Here is an 18,415-nt window from a genome sequence, read left to right as displayed (position 1 = left end):
TTTAGAGAACAATGAATTCAGATCAGATATTCATGGTAGGAGAAGAAAAATTCAAAGACTTAAGTCCTGTCTTTATTCTTTGATGGCCCCAAATCATCTGCCTTCAGTCAGATCACTTCCTAAACAGCCGAGTGGTGGGGTGGTCTCACTGCTTGGAAAGTCTCTGCCCCGTCAGAGGAACTAGCTCCTAGGGGTTCTGCTTAGGTAGGTGCTGCTGACCTTCCTCGTTCCTCTTTCAGAAAGGCTGGCAGATGCTGAGCATCCTTACGCTGTTTTCCATGAGCAAACCTTTTCTATCACTTTAAATTTAAGAAGAAAAAATACATTGGACCTGGAAGGCTTGACCCAAAAGTGGAGCTTGTCATTTGACACTTCACTGGCAAATGTCTAAAATGTGCAGGTCCCTGGAGATGGAAAAGGAGAATAATTAAACATTTTAAGCAGCTTTAGCTCCAAAGATGGATTGTATTTCATGAAACAAGCGTGTTTCTGAAAGTTGTGTAAATTGAATCTCTATAAATGGAATTCTAATAAACTCGGGACGGTTGCTGTTTGAAGGGACTCTCCCATTAATCCCTTTGTGATGTGAATAATCACCCTCAATCTGTCTGTTCTCCAAGTTTGCTTTTCAGATGGTGGGTTTGCCCACAGCAGGACACAGCTGTACTGAACTATTGCAGATATTCTCCTGCAGTCTCCAGGAATATCCACTTAAGGGATTTTAATCTGTTTGCTTAACATTTTTCAGCCTCATGCAAGATTTAATTTCATTGGCTTTAGGTACAGTGTGTGGCTTGTACTTTGGTTCAATGACTACATTGAAATGCTTTGTTTAAATTGCACTCTTGGTTGTTTATATTTTCCCAGTTAGAGCACATTCTCTAAAAAGTGCTTAAGACAATCAGTGGGTTGGAGGGCACCCCCTTGAACACAGCTAAAGAATTGCATGGAGACCCCAAGAAGTGGAAATGCTCATGGACAGGGGGCACTGCTATCTCTAGGCAGCAGTAAAGTTGCTCATTCATCTGTTGGCCATGGGCAACCTGTTGACTTCCAAAAGTGATTCCAGGCTTACCATAACACCCAAATGCAATCAAAATCAAAGCACCATTAAGATAAAAACAAAAGATTAAGAGCCAGCCAATGAAGTGGGGAAGAGCAGAATATCACCATTAAAAAACTCTAGATCAAGGGTTGCTACTTCAGTTGAACACATACCATAACTGAGTTTCCTGGCAGCCAGAGCCAGAGTGAGAATCATGGGATAGGTTCTGTGGCTCTCCTCGAAGCTATGATAAAAACATGTCAGATCTCCAGAAGAGATTTGCCAGACACAAGTACAGTGGTACCTTGAGATACAAACAGACCAACATATGAATTTTTTAAGATAGGAGCTGCGACTTGGTCCGTATTTTTGTTCAAGATCCAAGTGAAATTCCAAGATACGAGTCGTGATTTGGGAAGCTGCTGCTAGTTGGCACATTGGCGCACGGGTCCAGTATCGGCAGTTTGATATATGAGTTGACTGACTTACGAGCTCAGTTACAGAACGAATTAAATTTGTTTCTCAAGGTACCACTATAGCTTTTCCCCTGTGCCAGTCTTCTATGTTTATCTTTTGGAGAATTTATAGATGATACATTGGTTCATTTTCACGATTCTCAAACATTGCTAGCTTAACACCCCAGGGCTGAAGGTAAGATAAGGAAAGTTCATTTGGCCACTTGGAGTGTCCAGATCTTTCCAATATAGATCAGCAGAATAACAAGTTAGCTCCCCACAAGATTCCAGAGTTTCAAGGGTCTGTATAAGAGTATTACTGAGAAGTAAGTTAACATGTTATCATAATAACATACCTAAAAGTTAATAGAGTATGTGTGTGTATATGTGTGTGTGTGTATATTATGCTCACTCACTTGTGCATAGATATGATGACACTTTTTTTGTCTGTGAGGAAACTGAGGCTCAAGGAAAGTCGATGATTTGGCCAAAGTAGTAGCTAATCAGGAGTAGATCTGGGCCTCTGAAAGGCAAACAGGTTGAGAACACTACAAGTCTCTATAAAAAAGAAGGTTTTGGAGGGCTGGGATGATTATTTATTCATTTATTTATTCAAAACATATTTTTGAGTACTTACTGAGTGTCAGATAGCTATTAATGGCAGCCTTGAAAATAGGTTCATTAAAAGTCCCCTTTTCAGCTAACTCAGCCAGCACCAGAACCCCACTGAAGTAATTCTTGCTCTATGTTGTGAGACCTTCACAGCTGATCCTCCACCGTGGTCAGTGGTCACTGCCAAGCCAGCCCTTGCAGTTGATCAGCCAGGACATAAATACCTCTCATTAACATGCCAATAGCATTCAAGTCTCAACTACAAGAAGAGGGTGTACACAGCCCACACAGAGGGCATACTCCAAGTACCGAGCTTGGGCCATCAGGGAGGCTATGCCACTAGACCCTACAGGACAGCTACTCTATTAGGCTACTCTACCAAGCCTGAGAGACATAAATATTCTATCAACATTTACATCATGATGGTAGCAGAAGGAGAAGAGAGAGAGCAAGAAATTAAAAACCTATTTGAAAAAATAATGACAGAAAACTTCCCTAACTTTGTGAAGGAAATAGACATATAAGCCCAGGAAGCACAAACAGTTCTTTTGTTCTTTTTTTTTTTTTCATAAGTGAGAGGAGGGTAGATAGAGAGACAGACACCCATATGCATCCTGACCAGGATCCACCTGGCAACCCCTGTCTGGGGCTGATGCTGAAATCAACTGAGCTATCCTCAATGCCTGAGGCTGATGGTCAAACTAATCGAGCCACTGGCTGAGAGAGGGGAAGAAAGAAAGAAGGGGAAGAGGGAGGGAAAGAGAAGCAGATAGTCACTTCTCATGTGTACCCTGACTGAGGATTAAACTCAGGACATCCGCATGCCAGGCCAATGCCCTATCCACTGAGCCAACTGGCAAGGGCCCACAGGGAGTTTCGAATACATAAAAACAAACACAGGGAAGTGGCCAAAATAAGGAACTAAGAAACATGTCCCAAATGAAAGGACAGTCTTCAGAAAAAGAACTAAACGAAATGGAGACAAACTGCTAGATGCAGAGTTCAAACCACTGGTTATAAGGATGCTCAAGGAACTTAGTGAGAACCTCAACAGCATTTAAAAGGACCAGTCATAAATGAAGGATACATTAACTGAAATGAAGAATAATATATAAGGAATCAACAGTACAGTAGGTCAAGTGGAGAATCAAATCAGTGATTTGGAATATAAGGAAGCAAAACACATCCAATCACAACAGCAGAAATAGAAAAGAATCCCCAAAAATGAGGATACTGTAAGGAGCCTCTGGGACAACTCAAGAGCACCAATATTCACATAGCCATGCCAGAAGGAGAAAAGAGAGAGCAAGAAATTAAAATCCTATTTGAAAAAAATAATAACAGAAAACTTCCCTAACCTGGTGAAGGAAATAGACATACAAATCCAGGAAGCACTAAAAGTCCCAAACAGGATGAACCCAAATAGGCCCTCAACATGGTACATCATAATTAAAATATGCAAAAGGTTAAAGACAAAGTGAGAGTCTTAAAAGCAGCAAGAGAAAAGCAGTTACCTTCAAGGAAGCCCCCATAAGACTGTCAGCTGATTTCTCAACAGAAACATTCCAGGCCAAAAGGGATTGACAAGCAATAGTCAAAGTGATGAAAAGAAGGAATCTATAACCAAGATTACTCAGCAAAGATATAATTTAGAATCAAAAGATGGGTAAAGAACTTCTAAGACAAAAAAAAAAAAGCTAAAGGAGTTCATGACCACCAAATCAGTTTAAATGAAATATTAAAGTGGAAGAAGAAGAAGAAAAAGAAGAAGAAGAAGAAGAAGAAGAAGAAGAAGAAGAAGAAGAAGAAGAAGAAGAAGAAGAAGAAGAAGGAAGAGGAGGAGGAGGAGGAGAAGAAGGGGAAAAGAAAGAGGAGGAGGAAGAGGAAGAGGAGGAAGATGAAGTAGAGGAGGAGGAGGAGGAGGAGAAGAAAGAAGAGGAAGAAGGAGGAAGAAGAAGAAAGAGATATGAACAATAAAATGCCGGTAAATACATATCTATCAACAATCAAATCTAACAAGCAAAATAAACAAGCAGAACAGAAACAGACTCATAGAACATTTAAAATTTTTTCTTATTGATTTGAGAGAGAAGGAAAGAAGGGAAGGGAAAGAGAGACAGAGAGAGAAGCACCAACTCATTGCTCCACTTAGTTGTTCCATTTAGTTGTGGCACTCGTTGATAGCCTCTTGTATGTGCCCTGACCAGGGACTGAACCCACGACCTCTGTACCCTGGTTACGCTCTACCACTTAGCCATCTGGCCAGGACCCAGAGAACATTTTGATAGTTGTTAGATGGGAAGGGGTTTGTGGATGGGTGAAAAAGGTGAAGGGATTGGGCAGTACACATTGGTTGTTCCAGAATAGTTTCAGGGATGTAAGTACAGCAGAGGGAATATAGTCAGTAATATTTTAATAACTATGTGTGGTGTCAGATGGTGCAAGATTTATCAGGCTAATCACTTAGTAAGTTATATAATGTCCAATCACTGGGGTGTACACCTGAAACTATTATAGTAATGTATGTCAACTGTAATTGAAAAATAAAAAGATTTAAAAATAAAAAAATACATAAAGGCCCCTTTTTCAAAGAATATGTGATTGTCTTACAAGTTTTATGATAAAGGTGCATTTCCTCGAGCCACACATTGAGGATCTGAAGGAGTAAAACTCAGTAGCATAACTTAAACATTTTTACTCAAAATCTTACTTTCTTATAATAAGACTTCTTACAGTTCTGATATATTGCCTCCCAAATCCCAGCCCACTGAAGATCTGAGTTAAAGCACTTCACTGATTTGAAACTACCCCAAGGACCCACGTACTTTGTAATATTAGGGCCGCACTTTCTGAATTATGCATTTCACCGAAGATATTGCCTCCTTCCCCCCACCGGGCACAGCATTTCAGATCATTGCTATAGTTTTTTCTTGAAGTTTCATGCACATCACAGTGTCTATTGAAATAGTTTGCCCTCTGATTTGAGAAAGCTTTGTTCTCTTAAAAGAGAGATCCTTTAAAACTGGGTAAACACTATTCTGAAGACAGAGAAAAACTAAATATGATCAGAATATGATTTTCCGGTATGAGAACATGAGAAAATGTCCTTTTCTCTCCCTGGCATCATATACTCATGAAATAGCAAAAGATTAACTTTTTGTAAGGCAGCTTTTGGCACCAGCATTCTCGTTAGTCATCTTAACAAGGCTTATAATTCAAAACTCCTAGTTTTTATTTTCAAAACATGCTGAGGATCATGTAGGCCTCTGGCTTCCTCTTCATTCAGTGATGTTGCTACTGTTGTTTTATTTTCAACAGGAAAAAGAAAGGGTAAACTTCACAGTGCTCAGCATTAGTATGGGGTAATTTCATGTGTCTTAGTTATACAGCTTCAGTCAGTGCATGTGAGTACATCAGGGCCACATCCGTTCTCTGGGGTAAATTTGTAACTTGGTTATTATCCCAGTAGTTAGAACGTCAGGTTGGGAGGGGAATGGATTAAGTAAATATATTAATTGAATACTTCCTTTTACAAAACCTTGTATGAACTGCACCCTCAGCACCAGATTTTCCATGATAGATGAGGGACACCACTTTGTAGCCATAGAGCATAGCAGCAGATGGACTGTGCAGAAGAAGGTAGTCCCCAAAGTCACATTTGATCATTTTATTACTCACATTCAAATAAAAATATAGATATTTATCCAGGAGTTGTCACTGAGCAAGAATTTTGATATGATTTACAATATTCATTCAGTCCATTTTGTTGGACCAAAAAAAAAAAAATGACAAAGGCAACAGCATAGATTACTTGTGAAAGCTCTCTGAAAAGAAAATAACTATTTGTCTCCAGTCTTTGTACATTACAGAACAGAGAGTGTGTGTGTGTGTGTGTGTGTGTGTGCTGTGTGTGTGTGTGTGTGCTGTGTGTGTGTGTGCTGTGTGTGTGTGTGTGCTGTGTGTGTGTGTGTGTGCTGTGTGTGTGTGTGTGCTGTGTGTGTGTGTGTGTGTGTGTGTGTGCTGTGCATGTGGCTAACCTGCAGTGGACATGGTAAAACAAGACACAGCAGCTATCTCTGCTCTAGAGATACGGGGTCCCAAACCCAGAGAAGCCAACCAGGTGACTCTCTTCAGGTGACCTGGGTGACAAAGGACAAAACCCCAATTAGATTCCTCAATCCTGAACTCCCAAGGCTCTGCCTGCTTCACAAGGCCTCCTACCTTCCATACAGCATGCGTGTTTGTGTGGCGTGAGCCCATGAACTTTATGCAGAAAGGGAGGGCGTCAGGGAGTCCATGGAGCCCTAGCAGCAGAAGTGAGAGTCCCTAAGAATGGCGTATCTGTGGAACATACTGAAGCATAAGTAGAAATATTGTCTTATCTTGAGAATAAGTGATGCTGTGATAATCCCTGTGGGTGTTTTGTGAGTGGAGTATTTTGGAAAGACTGGTTCAGTCTGTTTCTATGAATTCATGTGATAGGTAGGTAGATAGATAGATGACAGATAGATGACAGATAGATAGATAGATGATAGATGATAGATAGATAGATAGATGATAGATAGATAGATGATAGATAGATAGATGATAGATAGATAGATAGATAGATAGATAGATAGATAGATAGATAGATAGGCTTCCTTAGCTCTTAGTGAGCTGGAAGGTCTGTCTGCTTCCCCTTCATTGTCTGGGAACAGGGTATACAGGAATGGATTGCCGATGCATGCTAAAAAGCCCTTTGGTGTCATTGCCCGCACAGATTGTGGACAGCAAGCTGTGGTTCCAGCTGGACTGCGGCAGTGGCCCCGGACTCTTGGGCATCTCCGGCCGCGCGGTCAGCGATGGGAGCTGGCACTCGGTCTTCCTGGAGCTCAACCGCAATTTCACCAGCCTGTCCCTGGACGACAGCTACGTGGAGCGGCGCCGGGCGCCCCTCTACTTCCAGACGCTGAGCACGGAGAGCACCATCTACTTCGGGGCCCTGGTGCAGGCGGATAACATCCGCAGCCTGACCGACACGCGGGTCACGCAGGTGCTGAGCGGCTTCCAGGGCTGCCTGGACTCGGTGGTGCTGAACGACAATGAGCTGCCCCTGCAGAACAAGCGCAGCAGCTTCGCCGAGGTGGTGGGCCTGACCGAGCTGAAGCTGGGCTGCGTGCTCTACCCCGACGCCTGTGAGCGCAGCCCCTGCCAGCACGGGGGCAGCTGTGCCGGCCTGCCCTCCGGGGGTGAGTGCGCTGGGCCCTGGGCACCCTGCATGGGCAGGGGTGGGGGCACAGACCTGCAGGGGACCTTGAGCTCACATTCATACCAACCCAAGATCTCTCCCAGAGACTGGTATTCATCCAAGATGCTAGCAAAGCTTCTTAGTCCCCTTGAGAGAATTGAGAACTTGGCAATTGCAGGAGTGTCCAGTTTAGCCAGTCCATTTGCAACATCCCATAGGCCCAACATCCCATAGGCCCAACATCCCATAGGCCCAACATCCCACAGGCCCAACATCCCATAGGCCCAACATCCCATAGGCCCAACATCCCACAGGCCCAACATCCCACAGGCCCAACATCCCATAGGCCCAACATCCCATAGGCCCAACATCCCACAGGCCCAAGGCCCAGGACCACAGGACCCCAGAGATGCTATCACAGCTGCCCACTCCCTTCCCCCTCCACACTCTTCCAGGCCTCAGCAGCTTGGAGGAATAGGACCCACTTTTAAGTTTTTGCCCTCTTGAGTCACCTACATATCACTGCAGAATGATTGGTAGCAGTTCAAGTTATGAAGCCTTTCACATGTGGACATATAACTTTACTAGAAGCTAGAGGGGTGGGATGGGCAGTGAACTCACTACCCCAGGGATAGAAATACAGTTGACATGTTTTGAAGCATGCTTTTAAAATGTATATTAAAATAATAATAATAATAATAATAAGTCTAATGACCACACTATAAAGGAATGGAAAGTCAAGAATAAGGAGAAGGCAATTGACAGGAAATCTCCAACCAGTCAATGAGGGTTTGATGCTTTACCCCAATAAATTTTTTCCCCAAAGGTACATCATGAAGATGAAAGAGAGAACCAATCAGGTGCCCCCCCCAAAGGCATGGGAGGGTTTATAGAGGGTCTCTATAGTTTGAGGAAAATGTCAACCATACTGAAGTCCTAGGAGTCTGAAGATGAAAGAATCCTGGCTTCACCCAGACGCTGTGTGTGTTAATGCGAACTGGGCCAGGCCCGCTCCTGGTCGAAGCTCTGCCTCCTCCCGGGGACCCAGCCACTGCTTCCGCTCCAGCCCCTTCTCAGAGACTCTCAGAAGCAGTGTGATTAGCGAATTTAAACCTTCCTCACAAATCACTTAGAGATTCTGCTGTGCACATTACCATCTAATGTTCGTGAAGCCCAACTCCAAATTTAGAGTCCATTTTATTATTAGAATGTTATAAACTGTCCACAGGATGATGCACTGCTGAAATACAGACACCAAAGTTATTTAGACTTACATATGTTACTGCCACAGTGAGGGCCGAGAGCCCTGGGGGGAAATTTCTGCCGTCTCGATTTAAGAAATCTATTTGCTGTTTTTACTATCTCAGCAGTATATGTAAATAAAGGGTTGTTATGGTGCCATAATTCCCCAGTGATGGGCAGTAACTATACTTCAGTGGTTCTATAAACCAGCTCATTATGACAAGTCATGGCCAGTTTTTCACCAGGCAAAACAATTCTGCTAGTGTGAGCCATCTACAATATATAAAAGGAGCATATAATTAAATTGCGTTGAAATAGAACACCACTCCATATCAAATGCTAGGTACACAGCCACAAATTGTAACATACTTTTAACGATGGCAGGACATTGTTTCTTTTGGCGAAGCTATGGGCTTCCACAATGGTTTATCTTTAAGAATAATAATCACTGTATTAAGAGGAAAGACTACGGAATCTTGCTTTTCAGAGTGCATTTAAAATTATTTTTAATTGCTATGGAATCCTGGAGCTAAGTATTTAGTGCAGGTTTGTTAATGAAATGACTGTAGCTCACATCAGAAACAGCAAATTTCCTTTATGTTTTTTAAAGCCCCCTTTGGTCTAACTAGATTCCAGCCCTGAGGCCCTGCCAGTCGTACACTTCACATGTGGCCTAAAGAACTTGCTTTCTCCTCCCCAGGGGCCCAGCCTTGTCTAGAGTAGTCAAGTCGACCTAGCCTGCATGCTCTCTCATCCTCCTTTTTGTCCCCCTCGCCCTCTCTCTGCTTCCACCAATGACTGGGATTGGGATCCACAACAGGTGCTTTTTCTTCCAAAGTGATAGAGCCTCATACCTGTTCAAGTCTCTCCTTTGTACCTGGGGACTTACATTTTCCTAAAGCAAAGAAAGCATCTTTCCTCACCTCCATCATCCCAACCTACTTCTCTCAAACCTCTATCTCTGTTTAATTGAGGGAGCCCGGTGGTTCCTATCTCAGCAGCCCCCAGGGCCTGGTCCAGATTAGGCAATCTGGGTCTTTCATGTGCAGCATGAGCCCAGAGCAGGCACACTCCCTGATGCCCAACAGGAAATCCAGGAAGAGAGCTTCTGTTGTTACCCTGGGGAACTAAAGGCACAAGCGTCCTCTTCTGATGAATGAGGAAGGACCTACCTGCTCCCCTTGCTTCTTGGCTTTCCGGGTAAGGCCTTGGCTTCTAAGGAAAGAGGAGAAAGAATATTTTCTTGCCCCCATTATCTGTTCCTGTTAGAGTATTTTTTTATACGTCCCTGTATCCTATCTGCAAACTCCCTCAGTTGGTGCCAAACAGTAGGAGGCAGGGACAAGAAAAGAAAGAACCAACAATCTGGCTTTTAATTCACATCTCTGAGACTATGTAGCTCATAATAAAGTTATTTAAAATAAGAATCATCTTAGTTATGAGTGACAGTTTAAAAAGAACAATAAGACCGAGTTATTAATGAAAAATTATTCATACCTTGAAGAATTCCCTCTGGCTACCAGGGTTATCTAATCGCAGGGAGTCTTGCTTCCCCAGATCAAAGGCTAGAATGCAAACAGATTCAAAGCAGAAAGGAGCTATATAGAGAGTGAAGTACTTAAAATGTGACTTCACGCACATGAGGACTTTGATAGCAGAAGTTAATTGTTTGAACATCTGTTGCTAGAACCCTGTGCTGTGTGGTACTCTGACATTCCAGGACACATACTTAACATAATCATTCCCTTAGCCACTGAAGAATGCTGGAGTATTATTGCTCATTGACTCTCCTGGTGGCAGGCCTGCTCTCAAACTGTGGCTATCCTAGCACAGCATTCAAGAACACTCAGAGTTTTTAAAGCAGGCAACCCAAAGCAAGAAGCATTTTCTTTCAGAGAAAAAAAGGATTCTGCTCTAACCACCTCCAAACACAATCAAACTCATGGCATGAAAGGCAAGGGAGCCACGGCTGTTAGCTCGGGATGACACGGTCAGCAGGTTGACCAGTGCTGTGACTCTGCCTGTCCCAGGAGCAAGCCATGGGGACCCCAAGGGCTTCAGAGCCCAGAACATTTGACTTTTAATAAGAGTGCAATGATTACTCTGTAAATCAACCACAGAAGAAAGCTCTCTTTTGGTAAAGCTTTCAAATTATATGTATTTCATAACCATGAACTGGAAATAGCAACCCCTGTGGAGAAGAAATGTTCTGGTCCCATCCTTACCCCTCCATTTCCAGACCCAGTGGGCGGAGAGCAGCCCAGTGAGCACCCACCATCTGAATGAGGCGTCCTCAGTCCCCTGTGCCTTCTCCTGCTCAGCCTACGCCCCTAACTAGAAGACCTAGTTGAGGCTAAACTATAATTTGGCAAAACAAAATAGTCACTTCGACAGCTTTGCATGAGACTAGAAGTTTAAATCCTAACATGAAAAGTTGCTAAGTTTTGAAATGGTAAGAGCCACTGCTTGCTAGTCTCTTTCCATGAGCTTGGTCCTGTGCTGGGTGCTTACCTTGCAAGCACAGAGGCATGGTGACAAAATTCTCGCAGCAAAACTCTGGGTTCAAGACTATACTCCCCCACCCCCACTTTAGATAAAGAAACAGGCCAGAGAGGTTAAGTAACTATCCCAGCAACACACAGCCAGTCAAGTGGATCCGAGTGTGTGGAACCTCCCCACCTATGCTCTTAACCCGTTTCTCAAAGTGTATTCTAGGGACCAGCAGCAGCGCCACCACTGGGAATGTTAGAAATGCGGCTTCTCAGACACGCCCCAGACCACCTGAGTCAAAATCTGAATTTTAACAAGATCTCTAGGGGATATACTGATTTCTCTCTTAACTGACCTGAAACCTAAGAAAACTAGGTGCTTTTTGCTGTTGTCGTGTATACATATTGCACACAGAGGTTCTCAAACTCCGAGGTGCATCTTCGTCACCTGAGGACCCTATTAAAATAAGATTTTGTTACAGAAGAGTCTCTTGATCATTAAGGGGAAATCTGTTTCCTTGCCTCTAGCATTTCATTTACTGTCCACAACAGAGGACCTTCTGCTAGGTCTCTGAATTGTATTTGCAAATTCCTGGACTTCCTACCGAGAACAATTTCTCAGTGAAAAGCAGGGGGAGGGGGACTCAGCGTTCAAGGCTGAATCTCAGAATCTGTACAGGTGGAATCCAGGCATCTCTGTTTTTAACAAGATACGATGCACACCTGAGTTTGAGAACCACTGATGTTTAGAAATCTCAGTATACTCTGTATTTCTGAGAACGAGAATCAGTGGATTCCAGAAGAGCTAAATAATCATAGGACATTTAGGAATTGAATGTCAGGAGCTCATCCTGCATTTTGATAACTGTTTTTTGTTTTGTTTTTGTATTTTTCTGAAGTAAGAAGCAGGGAGAAAGAGAGACTCCCATATGCGCCCGACTGGGATCCACCCAACATGCTCACTAGGGGGCGATGCTCTGCCCATCTGGGGAGTTGCTCCATTGCAACAGAGCCATTCTAGTGCCTGAGGCAGAGGCCATGGAGCCATCCTCAGCACCCAGGCCAACTTTGCTCCAATGGAGCCTTGGCTGCAGGAGAGGAAGAGAGAGATAGAAAGAAAGGAGAGGGGGAAGAGTAGAGAAGCAGATGCACACTTCTTCTGTGTGCCCTGGCTGGGAATTGAACCCAAGACTTCCATATGCTGGGCCGATGCTCTACCACTGAGCCAACCGGCCAGGGCCATGTTTTTTTTGTGTGTTTTTTTTGTATCTTTCTGAAGCCGGAAACGGGGAGAGACAGTCAGATAGACTCCCGCATGCGCCCGACCGGGATCCACCGGCACACCTACCAGGGGGCGACACTCTGCCCACCAGGGGGCGATGCTCTGCCCCTCTGAGGCATTGCTTTGCTGTGACCAGAGCCACTCTAGGGCCTGAGGCAGAGGCCAAGGAGCCATCCCCAGTGCCCAGGCCATCTTTGCTCCAATGGAGCCTCGGCTGCGGGAGGGGAAGAGAGAGACAGAGAGGAAGGAGAGGGGAAGGGGTGGAGAAGCAGATGGGCGCTTCTCCCCCTGGCTGGGAATCGAACCCGGGACCTCTGCACGCCAGGCCGACGCTCTACCACTGAGCCAACCAGCCAGGGCTCATGTTTTTGTCTTAAGATTGAACTTTGTGGCCCTGGCCGGTTGGCTCAGCGGTAGAGTGTCGGCCTGGCATATGGGGGACCCGGGTTCGATTCCCAGCCAGGGCACACAGGAGAGGCGCCCATCTGCTTCTCCACCCCCCCTCCTTCCTCTCTGTCTCTCTCTTCCCCTCCCACAGCCAAGGCTCCATTGGAGCAAAGATGGCCCGGGCGCTGGGGATGGCTCTTTGGCCTTTGCCCCAGGCGCTAGAGTGGCTCTGGTCGCGGCAGAGCGACCCCCTCCCCCCGGAGGGGCAGAGCATCGCCCCCTGGTGGGCAGAGCGTCGCCCCTCGTGGGCGTGCCAGGTGGATCCCGGTCGGGCGCATGCGGGAGTCTGTCTGACTGTTTCTCCCTGTTTCCAGCTTAAACAAAAAAAAAAAAAAAAAAAAAAGATTGAACTTTGTTCCCCAGTCAAGAGGCTGGGGTCACTCTGAGCCTCCTTTCAAAGATAAAAGTAATAGTATCTACCTACTGTCTCTAAGTGAACAAAACAAGTTCTTAGATGTTACGAAAAGTTGGGCATAGAAGTGTTTTCAACAAACAAAGCTAACCATGCTACTTTGGGTGATGTTTTACTGAGTATTCTGTGCCCCTAACTTGTAAGGGTCTAGGTAAATTCAGTCCATCAAACTTGAATGAAGTGCTGATTTGTGCTGAGCTCTGTGTTAAATTCTGGAGACCTGTTGCTGTTTCTGTGACCAATGGATTTGACATATGTCCTCCTGCCCTTGCAGCTGACTTAAGGGGTTTGAATGGTGTTCCTTTGTGTGTGCTCAGTCCACTGGCCCCTGAGCGCAGAGGCAGAGGAAGAAGACCCAAGCTCCCGGTGAATCTATGGTGGACATAATTTCACTGAGCTTGGCAGCTTATGCAGGGGTGCAGGTTCTTTTTTCTGGCTGCCTTTTAAATAGAGTTAAACTTTTCACAGCAACAGCATTAATAATATATATAATATCAATACTAATAGAGAAACTCAAGACCCTAAAGCAGCCAGGTTATATGCAGACACAAAAGAACATGCTAGAAGGTGAAGATTTACCATGTGCCTAGTGTTGTTATCTCAATCAATGATACGCTGTATGAAATGTAAGCCAGCTTTCCTAGGGAAAGTTGCAAGTCAGTCTTCAGAGGTCTTCATTTTACAGGATCTCAACATGTGTGTGCTGTGCTTGGAGAAAGGGAAAAGTTGGGTGACTGCATGTGGCAGTGGTGCAGGCGTGGCAGAGGCCATGGTCTGTAGCAGAGCTCACGCCCTTAGCATCTCATGTGATAAAATGCATGGCTGGTTTTCTCATACTGAGATTCACGCAGACTAGAGGTTTCCATATCTTCCAGAGTTCAGCCTGAAAGACTAAAAACTCCCATAGCTTTCAATTGTTTGGTTTATGAGCAACAGAGAAATTTTAGAATCCATAGTGATTATAATTGCTACAACAATAAAGTATCTAATGTTCGTGTGCTGCATTGTGGTCCATGAATCCAGAAACCTTATTATCCTCTATGAAATGGGTAATAGTGAGGTTCAATTATCAGATAAAAAATAAGGGGGTCCCTAGAGGTCAGACTGCTCGGCAGTGATCCTGCCCAGCGGCTGAGTAACAGCCAGAATGTATGTACACTTGCATCCGGGGACTCACCACCCAATCACAGCTGCCTCCCCAAATCATCTCAGTTCTTGGAGTTTCTAAATGAAATTCGTAATTCAGCAAGCACGGCAGTTGATGCTGACTTCAGACCCCAAGTGCTAGTTGCACATTTGTCATTATTTCCACCTTTGTGCAGCAGGCAGATGTTTCCTTATCAAGGCAACCAAACCCCGTCAGAGCGATGTTCACCTAAGCTGGGAGCGGGGCTAAGGGTGGAGGCCATTACCTCAATGAATCAGGTCGGAAAACGACTAACAAGTCAAAGAAGTAAGTTAGAAATTATCTTGATGATGTGCCTATCCAGCCCAAATTCACCCTGTAATCGCTCAAACCACTTCTATTTTTGCATTTAATAGGTTTTGCCCTGTTCTTCTTTGACAAAGGAATGGAGGGAGCATTTTACATTTGTCTGGGTGCAGATTTCAAAACCATCTGCGCCCACTGTAACAAGAAAGATGGTAAACAAGAGCACAGCTTTGAGGCAAGGCTTAAAAATACACTTCTCATTCTGCCAGATTTGAGAGGAGAGAAGCTATGACATTGTTTTGGATTTGTTTTGGTGGGGTTTTTTTTTTGGTTTGTTATGTTTTGTTTTTTAACTCATATCTGAATACATGTGGGACGACTGTCTTTTTTAAACCTAGGAGCTGGTATAAAGTAAGTAGCACCAGCCACTTATTGGCTATGTAACTTTGGGAAAACCAATTTACTTAAGCTGTAGTTCCCTCATCTGTAAACTAACTCTAATAATAGTACTCACACCATAAGGTTGTTATCAAGGATTAAATGAGACTAATGCATAGGAAGTTCTTAGCATTTTTCCTAGCACCTAATAAGCTGTTGTTCTTGCTAATGATTTCCTTATTTGACATTATTCCCCAACTGAGAAAAAAAACAACTACTCTTTTTAATAAGATTTTGAGATTATCCACTGAATTTTATTTTTCTTTTACATGTACAAAAACTAGAGTTACGTGTGATCAAATAATGCCTGGATAGCTCTTGAAATTCTGTTCCTCTTATTTGTGTTTGATGTCAACATATGGTAATGCTTGGGAAGAGGATAAACTTTATTATGCTATTATCTTTATTATTTAATGATTATTTGGCTCTCAGAAAGGGTGTCTGATACTGTTCATCTCAGCGTGTCTCATCAGCTCCCTGGAGAGTTGTGGGTAGTGACTACAAGCCCCTCCTTATTCTAGCAAGTAATGAGTTCTGGCTCACTGACAAGTTCCAATGCCAATGCACTCTTGTAGAAAGATTTGAGAATCTGAAAGCCTGGATTCAAGTTCAAATTCAATCATTTCCTAGCTGTATGTCCTTGAATAAGCCACTAACCTCTCTAACACTCCACGGAGTTGGGACGTTAATGGGCCTCTTATTTCCTTCCTAGGATTTTATCATCCTCCACAGAATGATGAAAAGTGATTTTAAACCACTAAAGCATTAGATCACTTAGTATCACTATGGGGGAATTACTGATATTATAAAAATTATTAATAATAGGGCCCAAGTTGGAATAATAAGATCATAAATAATAGTTTGTGAAAACAGGTTAATTCTGATCAACAAGCCTTTTCCACAGAGCCAAACAATAGATATCACTCTTCTTTCATTAATAAATAAATAAATCGGCCCTGGCCAGTTAGCGCAGTCAATTAAGAGCATCGTCCCAAAACAACAAGGCTACAGGCTCAATCCCTGATCAGGGCATACACGGGAAGCAACCAAAAAAAATGCACAACTGAGTGGGACAACAAATGCTTCCCTTCCCCCTCCACTCTATCTGTCTCTTTAAAAATCAATAAAAATTAAGCTCTGGCCAGATAGCTCAGTTGGTTGGAGTGCTGTCTGGAGTGCAGAGGTTGTCACTTGGATTCCCCGGTCAGAGCACATACAGAAGCAGCTTATGTTCCTACCTCTCTCTCTCTCAAAAAAAACAACAAAAACTGATTATTTTAAAATTTTTTCAATTGCTTTTTTTTTCTCATCATGTTCACATAAAAACTCCAAATTTAAGATTCTAAAAAGCAAGATTTCTTCCAAAGGGGTCTCTCTCTACTTCCTTTGTGCCATGAGTTCGAGATCAAGAGAGGAGATCTACACAGTTTGCTTTAAGACAAACAGAAAAATCCAGACAGTGAGTGTAATGAAGTGTGGTTGTTGCAAATACAGTTCAAGGTAATACTGAACCGCTCAGGACTCTGGTGTCAGACGGCTGCTGTTTGATTCTACACTAGGTTCATGGCTGTGAATAAGTAATCAACTGCTCAGGGCCCAGTTTCCTCATCTATAAAATGGGGATGATAATAATTATTTTGTCATAGACTTTTTTGGAGAATTAAATGAGCTAATATATGCAAAGTGCTTAGAACTGTTTAGCACATAATAAACATCATATAAATGTTAATTATCGTCATCATCATTATCTTCAAAATAGACAGCAAGTTTTCTCAGATGTAGAACAGCCTGACCAGGTGGTAGGGCAGTGAATAGAGCATTGGCCTGGGAAGCTGAGGACTCAAGTTCAAAACCCCAAGGTCACTGGATTGAGTGCAGGCTCATCTGGCTTGAGCACGGCTCACTGCCTTGAGGGTAGGATCGTAGACGTAGCCCCAAGGTCATTGTCTTGAACCCAAAGGCCACTGGCTTGAAGCCCAAGGTCACTGGCTTGAGCAAAAGATCATTAGCTCTGCTGGAGCCCCATGATTAAGGCATATATGAGAAAGCAATCAATGAACAACTAAGGAGCTGCAACGAAGAATTGATGCTTCTCATCTTTCTCCCTTCCTGTCTGTCTGTCCTTCCCCCAACTCTCTCTAAAAATAAAAAGATGTAGAACAGAGCTCTGCAGTCATGCATGGTTTTATTTAGCATGGGGCCGGTGTCCACATTCAGTGCTCCCACTGTGCCCTGTACCCGCTATCTTTGTGCTCATTGTCTCGGTGTTTTTTCTGTCTTTGCATGCCCAGTGCCTGCCATAGTCCCTATTCCAAAGGTGTGTTGGTAAGCCAGCTTTCTAAAAAGTAGCATTTACTGATTTCTGTGGTGTAAATACTCCCACCATGGCTGAGGTCAGGCTCCCAGTGGTTTGGTAACTGGCCTGCCAAACTCCCGAATGTTAGCCCGCTCCCGCGCCCTGCCTGAGCTGGCTCAGCACACCACTGCCTCTTGCTCAGGCCCTCCGTCGTTGAATAGGGTGAATCAGTCAGGCTGGCAGCCGCACCAGGTAGGACTAGATATCCCACAAAATAGAATGAAAATGACAAAACGCAGAAAGATATGTGTAGGCATAAAATAGTGCACTCGAGGTAGCACCCTGTTTGAAATTCTGATTTTCCAGGACACAAGAGGCATCAAATCAGAGAAATCAAACCCCGACCCTTGCTAGGAGCCAGTTTCCATGATAGAGCTTCAAATGTCCTTTATTCCCAGACAGTCCCTGCATGCCCCTGCCTCGCCCCTTTCTAATTCTGCTGTAGTTGTATTTGAGCAGTTGCAAGAATCGTGCCAAACAAGAGCTAGAGAGGTAGGAGCTGTACCTGAGCTGACCCGCCTTGCCTTAGGTTCCCCCTCCCCGACTTCCCTTCCTCGTCACTGACGTGCTTTCCAGAGTCCTGTATTGCAGCTGTCCCACCCTTCCTGTCAGTCCAGAAAAGGAATTTGATTCATTCTCACAAGTTACTCTACCTCTAAATGGCATGCTATCCGGCTAAGGAGTAGCCTGGTGACACTAAGAAGCATTCTTCCCAATCCCATCCATTTTCAGAAACCCTCAATACTATTTAAGTGAACAACTTTCCAAATTAGAAAAGAATCCCAAATCAGCCTAATTTGAAGCAAGCAAATCTCAGACCACTGCACCTGCCTACACACTTCAGGCTGGCCATCGCTGGACACAGTTTGCATTAATTATGGTCTTTCCTTTTTTAAAAAGTTTTATTTGTTGATTGATTTTAGAGAGAGAGGAAAGGAACAACACTGATTTGTTGTTCTACTTATTTATGCATTCATT

The 18,415-nt window shown here is 43.8% G+C and overlaps 1 protein-coding gene across 1 annotated transcript in view; it reads left to right on the top strand.

Moving 5' to 3' along the window:
* The window catches only part of FAT3 (FAT atypical cadherin 3), a 717,392-nt gene that overhangs the window by 680,617 nt on the left and 18,360 nt on the right, over nt 1–18,415 (top strand). The window contains exon 23 of the mRNA XM_066248474.1: nt 6,872–7,340. Coding sequence (XP_066104571.1) covers nt 6,872–7,340 — 469 coding nt within the window. The remainder of the gene's footprint in view (nt 1–6,871; nt 7,341–18,415) is intronic.

The sequence above is a fragment of the Saccopteryx bilineata genome, chromosome 1, assembly GCF_036850765.1.
Source record: "Saccopteryx bilineata isolate mSacBil1 chromosome 1, mSacBil1_pri_phased_curated, whole genome shotgun sequence".
Taxonomy (NCBI): domain Eukaryota; kingdom Metazoa; phylum Chordata; class Mammalia; order Chiroptera; family Emballonuridae; genus Saccopteryx; species Saccopteryx bilineata.
Note: the sequence above shows the minus strand (reverse complement) of the source record. Positions and strands in the feature narration are given on the sequence as shown.